Here is a 17,035-nt window from a genome sequence, read left to right as displayed (position 1 = left end):
ATTATTTCAAATAAAAAATAACAATAAAAAATAGGGACTAAATTTAACATATGAAATGACTGAAGAAGGATAAAATTAAAAAAATCTCAATTTTTTAAATTATCTCAAATAATACAAATACTAATTAAAAGAATATGAAACAATAATAAAAAAAAAAATTAAAAGGTTGGTTTGCAAATAAAAATGAAAAAATAAATTAAAAGGTTGGTTTGCAAATAAAAAAGAGAGAGGGGAGGCCACTAATACCATACTAGAGATCTATTGACCCTACACATTATTTAAACAACACGTGTTAACCCGTGAAATGCAAACATGAGCCACTTTGTTTTAGTAACATTTACATCTATTAAATTACTAAATCAACCCTAATTAAGCCATCTAGGTTTCTTTTCTCATTTTACGTGTATTATTTTTCTGTTCTAATTATCATCAGCGTCGTCAAACATTTTACCCTTGGAAAACTCATTAGGAGTCTTTTGAGTAGGATGAAGAAGTTATTATAATTAGTGTTAGACTTCTTCTTTTTTCCCTGCTATCTTCCTTCTTCTAGCATTATACCTTTATGGGGTTGGTCAGAGAAGAGCTGGGACTTGACGGCGTGCTCTCATGGATCCAAGATTTCAAGTTCAACTCTTGACGGTGTACCTGCAGGTAAACTTCTTGTCGAGAATTAATCGGGCCGAATACATGAAGAAGTTATGCATTGTTTTAATGTATTTAAAATGTTTTGCTCATGTAGTGGTGTTTGGTGAAGAAAAAGAGATGAATGAGATAAAATTTGTTACAACTTACAAAAGAAATTTGACAATTTGGTATGTTCCAAATCCCTGTTACATGACGGCGCCGCACCAAATAATAGCCAAAATTGTTTGCTACAAATTAATACCTGTCAAGAGATAGGACTATAATATAGGGTTTTTGAAGACAAAAGAACTAACTTTAATATTCACTAAAACAAGAGGGACTAATTTTATAATTTATCACAAACGAATACATTGTCCTTGTACCCCAATTCTAGCATGACATGGAGACGGGGCCCTTCATGGGGCATGATGATGGCTCAATCTCAATCGGTTTGTTTGTTTTCGTTTACTGAACGAATAATACAAGTAACGCCACTAATTGAGAGAAACGCTGGTGGGGGCCGCAGGAAATAATTAGAGGCACGAGCCTCGAGGCCTAAGGGCCCTGAACAGAGCTTTGATTCTCTTTCAAACAGACCAACTAAAATGGGGTTAAAATCACGCATTTCTATTTAGGTTTAAAATCATGTTGAATTTTGTGATTCAAGATAAGTAATTTAACATAAAATATTAATATATTTTTTTAAAAAACAATTAAAATTAAAGGAAAAATTTCTATCAAATAATCTTTGGATAATAAAAATTTCAAATCTAAAATAGCTTTGATGGGCTCATGAGTTTGAGCTTGAATTTAAATAATAAAAAATATTTATTGTTTGATCCTTAATTTATTTTAGTATCTAAAATACCTTGGTGTATGAAGTTATGTGACGAAAATGAATATTATTACAAATAATTCATTAACTATTAATATTTATGAATCATGAAGATTAATGTTTTGATTTTCAAATTCTATAAATAGGTTTGTAGGATGGGTGAAGAAGGATTTATTAAATTTCTTGTGTTTTTTTTTATTTCTTGGTTATTGTTCTTAGACTTGTTCTCGTACTCTAGAACTTAGGTTTAGTTTTCATAGAGAGATATTAAATATAATTCATTTGAGGTTGTTGAGTTTTGTTTACATCTAAATAATATGGTGTTATTATAATTCAAATTTTTTTTATTAAAAACAGTCCTTGTAAGAAGCAATAAAATTTTAATAATTCAAAATTTTTTATTAAAAAAAGTCCTTGTAAGAAGCAATAAAATTTTAAGGATAAAATATTGACTTTTAATAACAGCATAGCTTAATCAATCTTAAAGTACTTTAACAATTAAATATTATTTTTATTTTATTTAATTCTATATATTAGTATATGATTTGATCATTTATGTGAGTTTATATCTTTGTTTAATAAATATATTAGCTTTTTTTTGTTATGATTACAAGCTGTCATATTTTTATTTTATTATATAACATGTTTATAAATTAAACATGTTTCTCTCACTCCTCTAATTTCATTTGTGAGTTTTTATTTTATTTTTCCACAAAAGAATTTATGTGCTCGTTGTTTTGGAAAAGGATAAAAGCTTTAGAGGCAAGTGTGTGCCCCAAATGAAGTGCCTCTCCAGCATCAATGCATGCACATTCTGACACACAAAGTACTTCAGTAATTTGATACTGCAAAGGATGCATCACAACGTCAAGATCCGTGAACAAATGAAAGCCTGTTAATGTGTTGGCATCCAAACATCCAAAACAGAGGAAAACTTACAAAACAGATCACATAGTTCCAAGTCACACACATGCATACAACAACCCGATTAACATTAACGCAAAAAAATAAATTAACAACAAAACCCAAATCCATCTCTAGGAAATTAGATCATCACTGAAAGCTCATATGGTAGGACCTGCAACACAAGTCACGGCAAGAGAAATGTTAGCAAAGTCACTCTGCAGTACAAATCGCAACGCTACAAATAGTAATCATGCGGTGATGATTGTATACGTAATATGGAGAAGGGGAGAAAATGTTACTGGTCCGTATACCCTACCAGTCTATGGACAGGCATGGCCAGCCCAACTAGGAGATTACACTGGAGCAGAGTTGGACTGAGAAGGAGAATCGTTTGAGCATTTCCATTTATATCAAAGCTAATTGGAACGTTTTTATTGGATGGCTTCCTCATTGGATTTATGTTTTTAGCTTTTTCCTAGGAGGGACCCCATTACCCTATTGATGATGGAAACCCTATAATTAAGAAATCCATGGAAAATGACAGGGAGGCCAGCTCCAGCTCTCTCCCCTCTCCACCCAGACCATGCATGCGACTACGGCACGTCCAAGTAGAACAGGTTGTAAAGCACATACGCGAAGTTTGGAAGACCAAGAAGAATTAGAAGGTACATCACCTTTTAATTTGATGCTATGGTTCGTGTAGCAACATATCATAAATAATGTGGGAGATCGTTTTCTGATTTATGTGGCATCGATTGTTAGATGCTAAACACTACCAAATCACAGAGAAATTAAGATGCAGATTCTTGTCAATCCGGGTCACTCTGAAAATGGAGATTAGGTCCCATATATAACAGAATTAAATAATCTTCCGATGGAAATTGTTGACACACCCAATGATTGGATGTTTAAACATACTGCAATCATCCATTGTACTAATTAGAATGATTATACACAACTTCACAAATTAATTTTTAAGCCGTGTCCTCAAGCGGTATGGTCATATGTGCAGGTTCATTGGATGCATGTATATAATACTTGCTTTAATTATTTTGTCTTTATTTTTTAATGTGAAGATTGAGTGAGCATTGGTTAATTATTTAATTGATAAAATTATTTGGCATTTTCTGTCCAGATGGAAGGCGAACTCATGGTTTTGGTCTTCTAATATTCACACAATTACTGATATCAAGTAGATAATTTGTTGTTATTATTTCAATCTAGAGTAAAGAAGAGCGTGATCACATTATGATGCTACTCATCTTAATAATGGTCACCAACCGATCATTTTCCAGTAACTTTTGAGGCAAAGTATGAAGTTGCAAGTTTGCCATATCGATCAGCACACGCAATTTACAGAAACATTAAATCAAAGGTTTTTTTTTTTTTTTTTTCCTGAGAGAGGCAGAGATCAAGTACCTGATGGAGTTCGAAGCAGAAAAACTGATTCGGCTTCATTTCCCTTGCGGATTTGGACATCCATAATGCCAGGCTTATTTTGATTGTCTGTTTTATTTCCCTTCCCATCAACTTCTGGGTGAATTTTTCTCTTCAACATCCTCCTCATCAACTACAGTAAATCACAAAATTGAGTAGTTGATACTTGAAAATACATTGAAGAAAAGTGTATCAATGCATATGAAGAGAGAATCGATACTTACTTGGTTGAGTTTTTTTATTGGACGCGAATCCTCTCCTGGGCGAGGACGTATTAGCTTCTTGGCGAAAGAAAGGCCACCCTTGGCACGAGCAACCGGCTTTTTATTACCTGATTTGGTCTCAATTTCAACAGAATCCAGCTTCTTTTTCATGTCAGCATCTTCCAAGAACAGTTCTGCCAGTGTTATTCTTTCTCCTTTCCTTTTTCTTTGTTCTTGCTCGGTGATACTAGAGTTGGTTATGGCATCACATGTCACGGTATTTGATTCAGTTCCCTCAAAACTGCGCTCAATTGTTGCATATATCAAAGGGCTCACTTCTTCATCTTCAACATTGTCATCATCAAAATAATCATCATCAACTGAGTATTGTTCTTGTTCCCTTTTTACTTCCTCCTCTTCTTCACTTTCCAAAATGAAATACTGATCATTTTGTTGGTTGAAGGGTTTTAAAGGGTCAAGACCTAATGTGCCAATTGTTAAAATGCCATCTTTCCAACCATCAAGCACATCCACCAGGGCTACTTGTTTCAGCAATGCTTGCTTGTCAGCCTCTTTTGTAATGGATTCAGCCTTCTTCACATTTCTAGCTAGCCCATCTGGTCAAAACAAATTTCTCATCCATTTAATTGAACAATTATATAAACAACAATCACAGTCACACTTAAATAATAATTTTAATGAATTAGCAAAACAAGTGTTGATAATGATTGTGACACAGGCTTGTTGGGGAATAATAAAAAGAAAAAGAAAAAGAGGCGAACTAAAATCAACAAGGCACTCATTTATAGAGGACACGATGATTATTATAATACTAAAAAGAAATTCTCGGGACCGGACTTTTGTTCCATTAAAAATCCAGTTTGTTCCAGTAGATAAAAAAAAGAGCTGTGCGAATGAATATCAAACCTTTGATTGCGCCATGGTGAAACCTCCTCTGCACCCAGTTGAAGATCTGTTTCCAAGAGAAAAAAACATTAGTAACCAATAAAATATCATCACTAGAACAACTGTAGAGAGTGAGAGTAGATGATCAGCCAGGCCATAAAAAAGCATCAAGATACACTTCAATTTTGATAATGTGCTATACTCTAACCTTCATGTTCACAGCAAGTTCTCGGCAAGGGAATTGGTACAAAGGAAATGTCAAAATGAGGGAAATGATTTTGAAGAAAGAACTAAAAATTATGCAGGGGTCAAGTGGGTGGAGGCCTTTGGTTATAACACGTGTCCATGAGTAGTGGGGCCTCTTATATAGCCTATGTTTTGGGGTGCATGGCATGTTTGATGAGCCACAATGTTGGGTCTTTCTGGCATGATCGATGTGTCAAAATTCTCGAAGTGATGTGCGGAGTGTGTATTCCTCTCTGTTGCATGCTAGCTACTGATACAGAGATCTACTAAAGACCTACCTAAACTCTTTTGCCATCTTTTATCGATTTGTTAACACTTTCACCTCATCATATTGAACTGTTTTCTCCTTAATTAGTTCTCCAGTACATTCGGATAAGATTTGGTAAGGAGCACGAGACGCTGAGACAGGTACGAGATAAAAATTTATCATGTTTTATTCTGTAAGGAACATGGTTGATTAGCGGGTTTCTTGGTATTGTTACATGCTAAATTGATTGTATAACAAGCATTTCAACAAGTAAGCATCTTTTACTAATTTTGTTTAAATATATTTTATATATGCTAAAATTATATTCAATCTCATATATAAATTTTAATGTGTTTAGTATACATTCTAGAATCCTTACAGGTTTGTACTTTTGATTGCATGTTTGCTATGATATAGAAAAATACATGTTTAGAAACAAAAGGCATAAAAAAATTAGTTTGCCAAATAATATGTTTAAAACGCTTATCTGATTGTTAAATTGCACATAAATTTTGCTAATAAATTCTATAAGTCATGCTTTATAAAAAGTCCAGTCAACTTTCCTAGCTCACCTTGGAAAGACCCTCAAAAAGGAATGGAAAAATGTTGTTTGAATTAATTTTTTTTATTTTTCTAGTTAATTTTAGATTTTAGAATATTTTAGCTTAATTTTTTGGTTTTATGCTGAAAAAATGTTCTATAATAAAATATGAAGGGAGTTTTTGTTGGAAGCCCTTTCATGTGAAAATCACGTCTTCATTGTTGTTTTATTCATGTTCTTCTCCATCCATATTATAGGTTGCGTCACTATGTATACAAAGATTTCGACTTGGATTTAATCTCGACACATTAAATACACAAAAGTTAAAAGTTGGTTCAGGGATTCCATTGTTATTTTTTCACCGTCATGAATTGATCTATATATATATATATATATATATATATATGACCTTGCTTATCAAAAAGAGGGTGGGAGGTGAGAGAGAAAGACCTTGCTTGTCTATAAAATAAAATAAAACAAGAAGGCATCTTCTACATAACCAACCAGAGAAGCCGATGGTATTCTGGGAATCTAGAAGTTGTCACGTTATACCTCATTTATTTAAGTTGCAGGCTTCAGTGATCAAGTATTTACTAATTCATGATTGTTAAGCTTATAGGAAAACTTTCAGAAGCTGAGTGTCTTACTATGCTGAGAGCACCAACACGTTCCCCATAGAGGCCCATGTTTTTTGCATAACTCTGAGCTGCAAGACATTCACCACCATCTGCAACGAACATGCGAACAGACCCTGCATCTGCATCTAGGCTACCACTAGCAAAACCCTGGAGTGTCAAAGTACAATATATATATATATATATTCAGAATTGATAAAGAAGCAGACTTTGTCTACATGTACGGAAACATTTGGCCGGAAACATGTGGCAACTGGCAGGCTAAAGTTCGATGTCAGTTAAAAAATTAATTACAACCTCCGAAAAATCAAGCAAGCTTACCCCCCTGCAGACCACATCAGAGAAGCTCCTTTTTCCATGTAAGAGTTCAGTCACTTGTAGCATTCAGGATGATGTCTAGTGGGACTCATGATACTACTTTTCCTTGTCTTTCTATTAACCTTTTCGCCTTTGTATCTTATCAAAGGTTGCTTGTTCTTCTTCTTTTTTGTGGTAATAGTCGAAAGTGTAAAGGCTACAAAGTATCAAAGGTTTCTTAACAAACTTTTGATTTGAAGAGAAAAGAGGAAGACATATTGCTCAATGGCAGACATAGAATAACTATCATGCAACTCCAGAAATTACACTTTTGCATAGATGGAGCTTGCAAATGACATTACAAGTAAAAGGACACGTTCTCCTTAATTTCCATTCTTGCCAGTTCACTTTCCACCACGAAGCATTCAGCATTGAACAAGCTCTTTTGTTTGTATTATCCATGGTGGGTGACAACTAAATTAATTGGAAATTCACTTAACATTTCCCCAAGCTATCGCCATCACTGATCATACTATGAACAGAGAGATTTAACGTTAACTGATCAGTTCAGTTAGCAGGAATCTGGATAGAAGAGATCACAAGCTAGGGGGATCGCCATAGCCCTTAGTGTACCCCAACCAGTATAGATGAATAGGAAAAAGAAAAACTTGCGACGATAATTATGGCATTAATTTGCAGCTGATGATATGAAACTTTCTTTGCTTTTTCCTTCGGTACTTTGGACCCAAAAATATCCCTTATCCAATGGCAATAAACGACACTCCTCCCTCCATCATGATAAGGTACAGGTACATATTCTAATTAAGTTAGGCCTCCGATTGCACAAAATAATTAATTTCCTTTCTGCAACGCCTAACAGTTGCCAAACTTCTTGTCTATGAGGGCCTAGCTTGGAAAGTTGAACGAAACAGTTGGATCCGGCTCCTCCAAGCTACCATGCGATGAACCTGGTTGGATGGAAAGCTAGAAGTGTTAGCACAATTGTCATGCTATGCTTGTAAGTTTGTGCAGTCCCAGTTCGGTTTCCAGTTGGAAGCTGTGTGATCCTGTCTTGGACTTGATAAAAAGTCAAGTCTTCAATGAGGACCAGATAAGAGCAGCTACTACCTGTGACTGATGATGGCGCTGTTGGACGATAGACACTGATGTTCGAAGGTAGGTCATTATCCCAATAGTTTGAATTTAGAAACTCAATACGAGTAATTTGTGCTCACAACTAGTTTTTTGATGAGCAAAAGCCGTAATCTTCAAACATTAATTTTGAATTAAACTCCCCATTGCAAATCTGATTAAGATGGTAAGTCATCACATGCTGCTGAGAATCATCCTTAATTATTATTCTCTTACTGTGTGAGATTAGTAATGTTAGTTTTTTAATTGAAAATTAATTAAAATGATTTTTTTTTATATTAACATCTTAAGACTATAAAAAATACCAATCACTGGTTGGGTAATTACTATATACAAGTAATTTATACACGTATCCCCAGCTTGTAGTTGCGCCCTTTACCTAGTTATTTTTGGGATTAGCGGGTTGCCCATTAAAATAAAAAAAAAAAAAAAAAGTTGCTTCTGTCTTTCAAATAATTGAACCATTAGTTTTCTGCCTTTTATGGTGACACTTGGAAGAGCTAGAAGCTAGCTAGATTCTCGAGGACAAATCAGACATTCAGAGGTGGAATGTTCCATGAAAAATGATATCCTAGCCTGGAATAGGTGTTCAACAAGATCTGACCGAGAGGAAGCAAATAGCGAGAGGAGACATGGAGAGTTTTATTTGTTACACTGCAGCTATTTAAAACCTATTTATTTTTATATTTTAAAAATATTAAAAATATTTATTTTTTTCTTTACTTTAAATTAATAATTTATTAGATGTTTTTAGATCATTTTAATATGCTAATATTAAAAATAATTTTTTAAAAAATAAAAAATATTATTTTAATACATTTATAAATAAAAAACATTTTAAAAAACAACCGCAACTACACTTTTAAACAGACTTGGCAAGTTGTGACTTCTCATCGTAGGGCAAAAGATATCATCAGTGTGGTTTAAAAAAAATATAAAATAAAAAGATATTTATTTCAAATAAAAAAAATACTTTATTCTTCAGTATTTATAATAATGAATTTTTATTGTGTAGAAGTGTTTCTAGTGAATTTACTAATATTATTATATAGATATTTATAATATTAAAAATAATATTTGGCATTTAATATGTTACTAAGATTAATTTATTTTTTGAATTAATTAATTTATTTTTTATAATTAATTTTAATATTTGTAATTGTTAGGATAAAACTGAATAATAATTATTCAAATTAACTTGAAAAATAATTATTTTATTAACAATCATAATATATATTGATATAATGTTAGATTGACAAGTAATTAATTGATGGTTGTAAAGATTCCAATAGTGATAAGTTAGATATGTTGAGTTGGTGGAAGTGTTATGCTTTTAAATGCAAAATTCTTTTAAATATCTAACAATAAGCGGTAGCTATTCTTGTGTTAATAATAATTTTCAAATCAACCCTTAGCATTGATGGAAGTATACTGAATTAATTTTAAAGTTTTATTTTTTATCTCTAGTAACAATTCAAGAACTTGTTTGTTATTAAAATTGGTTGTATTATGGATCAATTCTAATCAATATTAGCTTTAACGAATGATATTAAAACCTGCAAAAACTTTAAGTTAGATAATTTATCTTATAAATTTTTATTTTTTATTTTATGATTTATTAATCAAGCATATTTTTAATCTAACATGTCTAACTTACTATTTTATAGAAATATGATGAAAAGTGGGTATTTGCTAGTAGCTAACTTTGATTTTTTGAATGTATATAATCATTAATGCCTCATTTCTAAATGATATATTGATAGTTGCATACTAATGTTGCAGGATATGGGAGACATTTTCCATTCGTAATGCTAATGTCCCTTTGTTTTTGTATTTACAGGATGTGTGTATTTTGATATAAATCGAGGGTCTTTTCATCTCCAAAATAACTATTTTTTATGTTTTTATTAGCAATAGAAATATTTGCAGGATGTGTTTCATTAAATGATTTAGGTTACTCTTAGGATTTTAATTTGCATATGATGTTAACATATGTTTCATTAAATAGCCCGAGTGGATTTGGCCATAAAAAACCCACATGTTTTGCTAGTTTTACTCTCTGAAAAAACAAACTGAAATTGACCGACGTAAACCTGTTGGTTTGAACTGTTTTTGAATGCATTAAAAAACCAAGTGCTATGTGATTTTCTAGGTCTTGATGAATGCCTTGAAACAATTTCACTCGCAGGTTCCAAATCTCCAGGAGCAGGTGCTTTGGATTCTAACCGAAGCGATCTGATCCAATCCTTGAGCTATGTGGGCCTCGCATAGCCTGGGAGGTCACTTTGGTCCCTCCTGATTACAACAAAACCTCTTTTTGAGTGGCAACAAAAGCAAACTTGGAAAAGGAAAAGGAATAACGTATTATCCAAATATAAAATTGATTTAGCGCATTAGAATGTCTAGTGGAACAAGAGATTTTATGCGGTCCTAGCTGTTCGGCGCCAGCATAATTCAACCTTTTCATACATGCTTCTGCTGCTTTCAAATAATGGTTTCTCTAATTTCTGGCTCAATGCCCTACTAAAGGAAGCACTTTATAAAATCGTAATTGACACTACATAAAAATTCCATGTGCAGAGTCAATGGCCTGTCAAAAAGTCTCGAGAGGAAAAGGGAAAATGTTCCTTTTCTTACTTTGCTAATCCCCAATCAATAAATCAAACAAATACACGTTGCATTTTGTTTGCATAGCACTTTCTTAAGTGAAAACTTGATTGATAATTCGTCTAACTAAAGCTGTTCATAAACCCTCAAGTAATTTGACCTTGGCTCGATCCTTCAGCAGCAAGTTACCACACCCAGAACACCCGAAAACTGTAACGTACGGTGATGTCTATTGACTCCACTGCAGCATATCTAGCTTAAATCACTTTGTTCGCTACCGTACATAACAGGCAAATCCAACCCTGATCAGCACCTGAGCTAGCCCAGGTGGCTATAATCATGCAGGTACGTGACATTGCTTTCGAATTAGGTCAAAGAGCTAGCTAACTATTTGCTTCTTGTCGAATTCTTGTCCTAATTTTTCCTTTTATCTTCCTCCTCAAAATCTTCTGCATTATTATTATAGGCCATGGCAGAGTCTCAAAGTAAACAGGGCCAGAAATTGTTATGAGCCATGACTGTCAACAGGAGCATCGTATCTGTTATCTGAGGCACATGCAAGGCTTTTGACGACAACAGTGAATTGAAGACCCACTCAAAAAGGTTTTCATAACAGAAGCTTGTAGGCCAATTATAGTGGAACCACAAGAAGCATCCTAGCTATTGGCTCATTGTGTTGGAGCTGCTATTCCCCATTTAAACCCTCACCAATAAATTATTGCCAATAGCACAAATTAAGGAGATGGTGTCAAAATTACTTGCGTGACCGGCAAAGAATCAACATATATATCCCGTCTGATTAAATTTAAATATGAGAAAAATATAGTGGAATGACTGAACTGGCAATTAATTTAAGAGATTATATTGTGGAGAGTACTCAATAGTTTGGATTTGGCAGGGGTAGTGCCACTCGGCTGCCCTCCTCCAGGTTTAAAGATTTATATAATGTGATTATTATATTATTTTTTTAGTATGGAATATGGCAATTTACTAGATTAATGGTATCTCGCTATGACATGGGCTGTAACATTTTTTTATCAATTAAAAAAAAGATATTCAGGAGATGCAAATGTATTTTAGAAAAATAAAAAAATAACATAACTCAGTGCATAGACTTAACTGAGAGAGAAAAAAAAAAGCATGTATAATCCTATTAGATAAGAAAAAAAGAAAAGATAATGACAGTAAGGGACCAATTTAACATAAAAAGAATGGTGGAAACCTGGAAAAAAAAGTCACCAAAATAGAAAAAGATGATGAAGTTAAGATTTCAACAAATCAAATGAAAAGAAAGAAGATAAAAAATAAAAAAAACTAGAAGATAAAGGATAAAAGAATCTTTAGGCAACCTGAATAATCATGTCAATCATGCAAGTTAGATCATTTGGCTAGATAAACTAGTAGAAACAAAATAAAAAAAATCAATATTTAATTCTAAATAAATTAAAAATAAAGGAATAAAATTATAAAAAACAATAAACTAAGCAAGTTAATCAAACTTTATGACTCAAATCATGCAAATAAGATAACTTAATAGAAAACAAATTGGAAAATATTACAAAGCTTAATCTTAAAACAATCCAATACTAAAAAATAAATTGTAATAAAATATTAAATTTTGATAAACATTTTTATATAAATGAGCAGAGTTTGTCCAAAAAAAAAGAAAAGAGGAAAAAAGCTCCACATATCCTTATGTTTTAGAGGTTATATCTTCAATTTATCCTTAAAAACTTATGATGTCTTCAATATATTTCTCTATTGAATTTTCACAATCAAAACTAACGAAAATTATCACGTGATTTGCATATGACAAAGTCCAAATTCTATATATCAATAATATAAATTTTATAAATATTTTTTCCAGTTGAGTGAAAAGTAATATAAGAAAAATATAAAAATAATAATAAAGTAGTTTTAGCATTTTTGGATTTTAATATAATTATTTTTTCGGGATTTTTTCAATCATTTCAGAGGGATTTTTTCAATCATTTCAGAGTTGTCGCATATATAAAGTAATAATATACTATATAGGTTAGGGGTGAGTATTTAAGAAGCTTACTTTTATGTTATTTAAGGTTTTATATGGTTAATAAATGGTAAAATAATAGAAAAGGGGGATTAACCTATTTTTCAGGTTTTAATAATTTTCTTTCTTTAATACTCCCTTCAATGTTTATTCTTAATTAGTGATAATTAATGGAATTCATATAATAGTGTTGGGGATAGGCCACAACGTTAATATTGCATGAAAGGCACATTAATAACTAATAATTGTTTTCTTTCAAGAAGTTCGTGTAATCAACAGTAATAAATAAATTTGTAGGTATAATCAAGTTGCTGGAATTTCCTAAAATCCCCTTTCACTCATCCCATGGTTTGTATCAAATAAAAAAAATTAAGAAAACAACGCTGCTGGAAAAACTCTGTATGATCACTAATCAAATTCTTTTGTTCACGAAAATGTTGTCTTTCATTTGGGTTTGTTCTTAATAAGACAGCATAAATGAACGTCATAAATTGTCTTGTCCAAGCTCACACTGAGACCCACGTTCCGGGGCTCGGTCAGGTCTAAAACATGAAACTTGACAGGGTCTCTTTCATATGGGCTTGGTTTCGCCGGAGTCCCAGTTACAGTCTAACTCGGCAGGCACAGGCCAATTTCTAGATCGTGATTTTAGCCCAGGCCCCAATCCGGTCATACGCTACTGTCTCATACAAAGTTCCCCAATCTTTCTCATCCTTTTCTTTCTTTTTAACGAGAGCTCCCTTCTGTTCTTGACTGTAATAAATCTTTGCTTGATTCTCAAATGAATTAATTATGACTTAGGATCCCTTTTTTAAAAAAACAAATCTAAGCAAAACATTTTTATACGGAAAATATTCTCCTATATTAAAAAAATTATTTTTCTATAAAATAAATTATTTTTTTATTGATGATGCTTGAAGGATAATAACAGGATATTAGTGATAGTGATTATGATAAAAATATTAACATTGATTATAATTATGATGGTAGTATTTGTTAAAGGAAAGTTAGCTAACCATTTAAAGCTAGCAAATTATATATCTCATATAGCTTTAACTAGTAATTTCTTTGTTTGTAAATCTTTTGTTTATTTAGGATATACTAGATGTTAAGCTAATTGTATGTGGTATTCTGAATATTATAAAGGCCGGAAATCAGCTTGTATAGATTTTATATATTTGTATTTTTCTTAAATAATGAAAACTCTCTAGCAATATAAAATAGTTTTTTTTTAAGCTTTTTAAGTTTAATATGGTATTAAAGCCATGATTTTGATTCATTTTATGTCTCTTACTCATAAACCTAGTTCAGTTCTTTTTTTAGTTATCGAATAAGTTATATATTTTTAATGACAACAACAATTTAACCTGAAAAATTTCACTTCGATATATTTATCAAAGGCATGGATTTATAAGATCATATTGAGAGCATCAACCATGTTCCTAATAAAGATAAAACAAGGATTTGTACGTAATAAAAAGTTAAGGATGTCCAAATCATGATATGATTTCTCAAATATATATATAACATAAACTTTTCTTAAATCTCCAAACCTTTAAGATTGTTGCCAAAATGTAAACTTACCTAAAACATTTCTACGGTCAACACAATAATACTTGTCAATTTCAGCTTGAACTTGAATTGGCCAATCTCAAACAAGATAATCTTTTTATTTTTGATTTTTGCTTTAATTTTATGAATTTTTTAACTAAATATATTGATATTGTGTCCGCTCACTTACCTCTCAAAGGCTCTTACCTTTAGATTACTTGGTCATACTCATTCATCTCCTTCGTTGCATCAAGAATCTCTCTTTCACTCGATTATTTGATCATACTCTGACCTATTTTACTTTTTATATTTTTGGATGTCTGCTTTGTTCATCTCTCTACACTTGAATGCACAAAACTCATGGCTCAGCCTATCTAATTTGATTTTCTAAGATATTTTATACACTAAAAAGGTTTTTTTTGTTATGATTAAAATCTAGGTTGTATTTGAATTTCTAGAAATGTGATCTTTCTAGAAAACCAATATTTCTTTCAAATTCATCATGATCCTATTTACCTTTAATTCTTTTTTCTATGTCATTATTTACTAATTATTTTTGCATATTCGATAACTCTTAAGCCTTTCCTAGTACATTAGTGACAATCTAGTTCCCATCAACTTTGATTCCAGCACCTCTTGAGTCCTTTTCAGATCATCCCCTGATTGTTGATTCTGTTTCAGCAACTGCACTCGCTTCTCTCACGTATGGTTCTTGAGTTTATAAACCCCTATATAAGTTTGGTTTTAAAAATCCTTTATCTTTAACAACTACTTTGTCTTCTATTTTTATTCCTTCAAGTTACAAACAAGCAATGGTATATACGAGTTGGTGAAAAGCTATTGAAATAGAATATCTAGCATTACAAGAAAACCACACTTAGAATGTTAATGTTTTCTCCATCTATGAAACATATTAAGAGTAAATGGATGTTTTCTAAAAAGCTTCATTCTAATGGATCCGTATATCATTACATATTGAGAGTATGGCCTAGACCATAATGAGACATTTACACTAGTCACTAAGATGACCACTATACGTACAATCATAACCCTTGTGGCCTCTCAATCCTAACCTTTACATCATATAGATGCTAAAAATGCATTTCCGCATGGTGGTCTCAATAAGAAAGTTTGCATGGAATTTTCATATGATATGCTTACTTCTTCACCTACTAATGTTTGCAAACTAAAACTTTTTATCATGGTTTGAAACAGTCATCAGGAGTATGGTTTGAAAAACTTTACACCATTCTCTTTGGGTTTTCATTTACTCGGAGTCAGTACGACTCCTTTCTTTTTTAACAGAGAACATCTAACTGTATAATCTCCCTTCTTATTTAGTGAATAACATTATTGTCTTTAGTTCTGATATGACAGTTATCTCTAATATTAAAAAATTATTATATCTTTCTTTTCACATGAAAGACCTTGGGCAACTCACCTATTTCTTGGGGTTAGAGGTGCATCACTAACTTTAAAGTATTTTCTTAAAATCAGAACAAGTATATTTAGGATCTCACTCATTTAGCATGACTCACAAAATATCTACCTTTATGTGTTTTATATTGTCAACAAGTTCATGCTAGCTTCCTGAAATCCCCACTTTATTTTTGTTTACCATTTCATTCGATACATTATTGGCACATTAGTCATGACTTATTCTTTCCTGGTTGTTCTTTACTCCAATTACAAACATATTGTGATACTTGATTGGCATGGTTGCTTAAACACTAGAAAATTCACTACTAGATGGTGCTTATTTCTTGTTAATGATCTTATCTCTTATAAATACAAGAAGCAAGATTGTGTATTTTAATCCTCTATTGAGGTAAAGTATCGTGTCATGATTATTGCCTACTCCAAAATCATCTAGTTATATGGTCTCCTCATAAAGCTTGATTTCTCCCAGGTTCACTCTACTCCATTACATGATAACAACATTGGTGTCATCCAAATTGATGTCAACCTTGTCTACCATAAGCGCACAAAGCACATAGAGGTTGACCACTTTATTCAAAAGGTCTTTGATTGTAAAGTTATTATCCTTTCACACACCTCCGCTACTCTACAGATCTGAGATATCTTCACCAAAGCTATGGCACGTCAATGACATCATTTTCTTGTTAGCAAATTGATGTATGTAAATTTATCAGCATCACTTTGAAGGGGGTGTTAAAAGAGTGTGTTGGTCATTTAAAGTCATCATATTCTATACCTTGTACATCTTTGACAACTAATTTATTTGTTTGTAATATATTAGTTGTAGGCTAATTGTGTATGGTAATTTTAATGTTCTAAAGGTTAGAAATTAGTTTTTATAGTTTTACATTCTTGTACTTTTTTTGTATAATAAAAACTCTTCATTGAAAAAAAGTAGTTTTTTCCTCAAAAGCTCTTTAAGTTTAACAATATTTACGGTAATAGTTATGATAAGGTTTGCGATAATGGTGGTGATTGTAGGATGATAGTTGTTTTAATAGTGACAATATAATAAAATAGTGATTGTAATGATGTTTACTTTAATCATAAAATGGTGGCAGGGGCAACAACAACAATGACTAATGGTGATGATTGTTATTATGATAGTGATGATGGTAATAGTGGTGAAAATGGTATTGCAGTAGTTATCATATAGATAATCAAGAGGCAATGACATGTAGTGTAATTGATAATAATAAGGTGGTGATTATTATGGTGGTGATGGAAATGGTGTTAAGAAGTTATGGTAGGGTAATGATAAAATGATTGATATATTGATAATAAAAGGATAGTGAAATAATAATGGTATTAGTTATATGGGTTGTTGTTCTTGTTGGGGT

General features: G+C 32.0%; 1 protein-coding gene across 1 annotated transcript; it reads right to left on the bottom strand.

The window, feature by feature from the left end:
• Positions 1 to 2,312: 2,312 nt before the first annotated feature.
• LOC105135586 (uncharacterized) lies at positions 2,313 to 5,217 on the bottom strand. Its single transcript, XM_011040519.1, has 5 exons — positions 5,120 to 5,217; positions 4,933 to 4,978; positions 4,027 to 4,622; positions 3,785 to 3,935; positions 2,313 to 2,537 (listed from the first exon to the last, which is right to left on the bottom strand). Exons 1-5 carry the CDS (start codon positions 5,123 to 5,125, stop codon positions 2,524 to 2,526), a joined length of 813 nt encoding a protein of 270 aa, XP_011038821.1. The 5' UTR covers positions 5,126 to 5,217; the 3' UTR covers positions 2,313 to 2,523.
• Positions 5,218 to 17,035: the final 11,818 nt, after the last annotated feature.

Source organism: Populus euphratica, unplaced genomic scaffold (genome assembly GCF_000495115.2).
Source record: "Populus euphratica unplaced genomic scaffold, PopEup_1.0 scaffold2.1, whole genome shotgun sequence".
NCBI classification, from domain to species: domain Eukaryota; kingdom Viridiplantae; phylum Streptophyta; class Magnoliopsida; order Malpighiales; family Salicaceae; genus Populus; species Populus euphratica.
The sequence above is the reverse complement of the archived record's forward strand: the minus strand, read 5'-3'. Positions and strand labels throughout refer to the sequence as shown.

Excerpts from the sequence above, each read along its gene's own strand:
- LOC105135586 (XM_011040519.1), bottom strand. Across the intron at positions 4,623-4,932 it reads TCACCATGGCGCAATCAAAG|ATGGGCTAGCTAGAAATGTG; the intron begins GTTTGATATTCA and ends TGTTTTGACCAG. Across the intron at positions 3,936-4,026 it reads CAATAAAAAAACTCAACCAA|TTGATGAGGAGGATGTTGAA; the intron begins GTAAGTATCGAT and ends GATTTACTGTAG.